This window comes from Camelina sativa, chromosome 6 (assembly GCF_030686135.1).
Source record: "Camelina sativa cultivar CO46 ecotype springtype chromosome 6, ASM3068613v1".
Taxonomy (NCBI): domain Eukaryota; kingdom Viridiplantae; phylum Streptophyta; class Magnoliopsida; order Brassicales; family Brassicaceae; genus Camelina; species Camelina sativa.
Genome location: NC_141885.1, coordinates 15606473 through 15611159, shown reverse-complemented (window position 1 = coordinate 15611159; position 4687 = coordinate 15606473). Strand labels below are relative to the sequence as shown.

Sequence of the window (4687 nt, the reverse complement as noted above, 5' to 3'; positions counted from 1 at the left end):
GAAATAGACGGGACTCACCGACTATAGCAATTTATATATAGGCCCTTATACTTTTGTAACTTCCACAGATTTACCCTAATCGAACCGTTAGATGATTATTCAGCCGACCTAATTTACATATAAGTCCCTACGCTTTATAATTTAAAATTTAAAACGTATTTGCCTAAATCGAACCGTTACAAGCTGCGGTTTTCGTGATTATATAATCCAATCGAACCGTTATGCTATGGACTCACCAGCACAGCCACAATTTGACTATTATTACATAAAGCCCCTATATTTTCCAACTTACACGCATTTGCCCCAATCGAACAATTATAGTCTCTTCTCTTGATCATACTCCAATTGAACCAAATTATGACTATGTAGGAGTGAGACTAATCAACTGACCAGTTTACCATTTCACTCATTTGCTCAATCCAACAGTTATCTTCGATTTTTTGTAATAATCTTCCAGTGAAACTCTTCGATTTCTGGTAGTTTTGGTTCTATCTTCCCTACCATTCATGGACAATTCCTTCCCCTTCATATATATATATATATGGGTTCTCCTCAAAGCTTCTTTCTTGTTTTATCTCGTTGATTTGTGTTTTGTAGATCATAGAATGCAGATGAGCCACTCGAGCTAATGATTAGGGAGAGAGATTAAGTTATAAGTATGTCACTATTTCCAACAGAAATCTTGATTAAGGGACTTAATATAAGATTAGGGAAAGAAATTACGTTATAAGTAAGTTACTGTGGCTGTGTGATTGAGGTGGCCTCTGAGTGTTCTTTTCGGCTTTTGTACTTCTATGTTAATACACAGTGAATTAGGTAGAAACAGAATAGGGAACTTTTCAAGCATATCAATGTCTCTCTACTTGTACATACACAGTGACTTACAACGGAAATACGTCAGATCTTGATGGAAATTATCAAGTAGGCAAGAACTACACTGAAGGATGGAGATTACATAATCTAAAGAGCTTTAAGCTATCAAGGAAAAAGTTATTAGAAGAATATTGCCAACATCTTCTATTATCTAATCTTAGTCTAGAACTACCGTCAAACTAAAAGACTGGAAACACAAGAACCCAGTTCATAAGATGGAATCAAAAGTTACAACACATGGTACACAATAGAAAGCCTGAGAAGATCACATTGATGATGAATGTTAGGGATCATTCAGGAAGAAGAAGAGCTCGGCATAGAACTAACCTTCTCCAAAAGCCCAGTGATCTCGCTTTTCAGTTTCGCCTTCGTCTCTCTTGATAAACTATCACCAGATTTCTCCAGCATTGCTGTCATTATCAACAGATTCTGCCTCATTGACTCCACACTGGTAGGTATGTTGTTCGCTATCGGTATGGGACTAACATGTGAGATTACCGGCATCCGCGGGGCTATGTTCCTTTGAACGGTTATCAATTTTTGCTGTAACCTGAAACTCACTAAGGTTTCACCATAAGGGTTAGCTTTCTCTAAGCTTTTAACTGCTTCAATCGCATCGGAACTACTCACAAACGCGACCTGAGCACCACTAAATTCTTCTGAAACGTGTGTTTCGGAAGAATCCAAAGGACCAAACGCAGAGAATCTCGAGGTTAGGTCGTCCCTCGAAGGCATTGACACTCGGGAGGAAAAATTCAAGAAGAGAATTGTGATTCCTCTGGTTATACCATTAGATAACTCCTCTTTCCTCCGGCGTCTTCTGCGCTGAGTAGGCTCAACTTGAGGCAAAACCGAAGCTGGCTCTGTAATCATCCCATTTAAGTCAGGTATACCAGTAGTGGAATGTGCAACTATTGGAAGCTCTTGTGCATTCTTCCGCTTCCTTCCTCTCTTCTTCTTCCCTGAACCAGTGAAAAGGTCTTCACTCGTGAAGTGTCTGAATGAAGCTGGCTGGCTAGAAACAAACTGAGTTCCTGAGACTTTGTTGGTTGAACAAGGAGATGTCACCTGAAAGTTGAGTATCATAGATCTCGGTCTATTCTCCTCTTGTGGGCAGACATTAGGCGGCATTAACATCTCAGGTCTTTGAAAATGCTCATACTCTACAATATCTAAAGCATTGCCTCCGCTGTTTAGGTCCGGTACAAGTGTAGCAGCAGTGCGGCTGAGTGTATCTCCCATCATAGTAGGTCTCCCGTCTGGAAATCGAACCAATGGTGTTTCTTGGAAATCTTTCGAAAGTAGCTTATTAGCAACAGAACTAGAAGAATCGGAGTGACCAATGATATGATTGATCTTTGTCTTCCCTGAATTCTTTGACTTGGAGGCCTCTTGCTCATTATCTGGAGTTGAAACACAATTAAGAGACTCGATCTTTGACTTCTCTGATATCTGCGACTCGAAGGTCTTCTTCTCAGTATCAGCAACTGTCACACCACTGAAAAGCTCGATCTTTGACTTCCCTAATTTCTTTGACTTTGAGGTTTTCTGATGAGTACCACGATTTGCATTTCTAGCTAACATCAAATCCTTGAAACCAGCCATGTTAGCCAACTGCATCTTGTAAGCATTTTCATCATGAAACACAGAAATTCTGAATTTGGAGAAGAACCACTCAAAGAGACCAGTATTTTCAGTCTCTTGTGAACAATTCTGGTCCACAGCAAGCAGCTTGAGGTTAGATATCAAATCAGAAGGAGGCACATTTACTAGATGGTCTCTGGCAGACACATTGTCAACCTCACTTACAAATTTCCTAAACCATTCTTTACGAAACCTGTTCCTGCTATTACCTGCAACAACAGATGGAGAACCGATGAACTGACTGTCATTCATCTTAGCAGTGAAACTTTTCCTACCCTCATTTTCGTGTAGCTGGTTCATTGGTATCTGCTTATGTCCAAAGAGAGTATAAAAAGCTGATAACCGACAGTGCATAACTCTAGACTCGAGTACCCCAGCATTCGAAACACATTTAGCAATATCCTTCAGCTGAGTAACAAACTCTTTTGGTTCCAACCGATCTACCGAGAATTCACGCAGTATCAAAGGTTTGCTCTTCCAAGTTGGTACATTTTTAGCTGACACTATTCCATTCCCATCAGCAATGCAAGAGCAAGTCATATCAAGCGTCAACGAGTTGCTCAACAAGGACATAGCTTTCTCTAACGCAGCGAAAAACCCAATATCGTTTCTATGATTCCGGACTTGCTCAAAGCTCTCTTTAAAAGGCTTCAACTTTGAAGATGCAAACCACGAAACAAGATGGCTCTGACCAATAAACCTAACCATAAAACTATCCTTTGCGTCAGCTTTGAAATCAACCACTTCTCCTGGCCACCATTTCTTGTATTTATTCATGACCCATACAAGATTCCCAATCAGAAACTCCTGAGTTTCATCCTCTCTGTACCCATTTCTTTTAACGAGACTCTCATTGACACAACTACCTTTAGACTCAAAGACATTGTGAGAAGAATTCCCAGTTAAAGAACCACTAAAATCAACAACAAGAGATATATTCCCTCCAGAGACTTGAATCTTCCTCACTTTATCACCACCTTCTTCGTCTTCTTCTTCCATTAATGCCTCCTTAACCGAAAATTTCCCATCGCATTTCAATCCATCCATACCGAAATCTCCAGAACCTGAAGCCACCACTAGACTAGATTCCTGATTAAAGGCTCCTCTTAGGGTTTTCTTATCTGGGTTTTGTAATTTCATCACTACACCCAAAAAAACAGAAACAAAAAAAACCATCTTTCAGAATCAAGAGACCATCTTTCTCATATATCATCATCACAGAAGATCAAATTTTCAAGAAAAAAAAAAAGAGAAAACATCAAATCAGGAAAATGAAACCCTTGGAACAAAAATACCAAACTGAAACCCCAAAAAAAAAAATGTAAAATTTTTTCATGGAGATGAAATTAACAAACAACAAAAGTTACCTGTGAGGCGAAACAGAAGAAATTTGGATCAAATGTCTTTTTTTTTTTTTTGGTTTCACACAGTTAAATCAAGCAATGTGACTCTTGTAGAAGCGGAATAGAAATTGTGTGAGAGTGAGTGAAGTGTGTGAGAAAGAGATAGAGAAATAAAGAAAGAGAGAGAGAGGTGTGAAATGTACTTACTGTATGTGGTCGTTCTTCGTCTTCGTTGTCGTCGGTGAGAGATTCGTTTCGACGTATTACTAACTCTCGTTCATCTCATTGGTCTCTCAAGTACACAGTACGTCAGAGTCAGAGCTATATATAACTTAAACCGGAAATTAATTACCAAAACCGTAGTATTTAACAGTAAACCGTAACAGTCTCACCGATAAACACGAGGCTTCAACTGGATTGATTCCCTTCCATTAAACACGCAATCTATTGTTGTTTGTTTCTGTTCCTTTCTTCAATTCATTTAAAGCTTTTTACAAAACAAAATTTTAAAAAGAAATAAAGCACTAAACTAGTGAAAAATCTTTTAAAAATATTATAGCTATAAAAAAAATTTGTAAACATTAAATAAATTTACCAATATAAATAAACCACAAAAATTGGGAATTTTGATTTAAAAAGACGTTTTTATAAAACTTGTCCATCTATGATTTCTACGGCAAATTATTGATTATACCTAAACTACCTTTTAAATCAAAGAAACTACATTTTAAACAATTTTAAAGTTTAAATTCCCTAAAAACAAATTAACAAGTTAGAAAGAGTAAGATTTAAGGTTGGCTCAAAGGTGTTTTTGATGAAAAATGGTG

At 37.9% G+C, this 4687-nt stretch overlaps 1 protein-coding gene across 2 annotated transcripts; it reads right to left on the bottom strand.

The window, feature by feature from the left end:
- Positions 1–812: 812 nt before the first annotated feature.
- LOC109133482 (serine/threonine-protein kinase ATM-like) lies at positions 813–4316 on the bottom strand. Of its 2 annotated transcripts, none has more exons than XM_019246735.2 (2): positions 4068–4316; positions 813–3659 (listed from the first exon to the last, which is right to left on the bottom strand). In XM_019246735.2, coding segments are annotated over exons 1-2 (2493 nt in total). In that variant the 5' UTR covers positions 4069–4316; the 3' UTR covers positions 813–1167. The 2 variants fall into 2 exon arrangements, with proteins under 2 accessions (XP_019102280.1, XP_019102281.1); XM_019246736.2 differs by having other exon boundaries at positions 3885–4157.
- Positions 4317–4687: the final 371 nt, after the last annotated feature.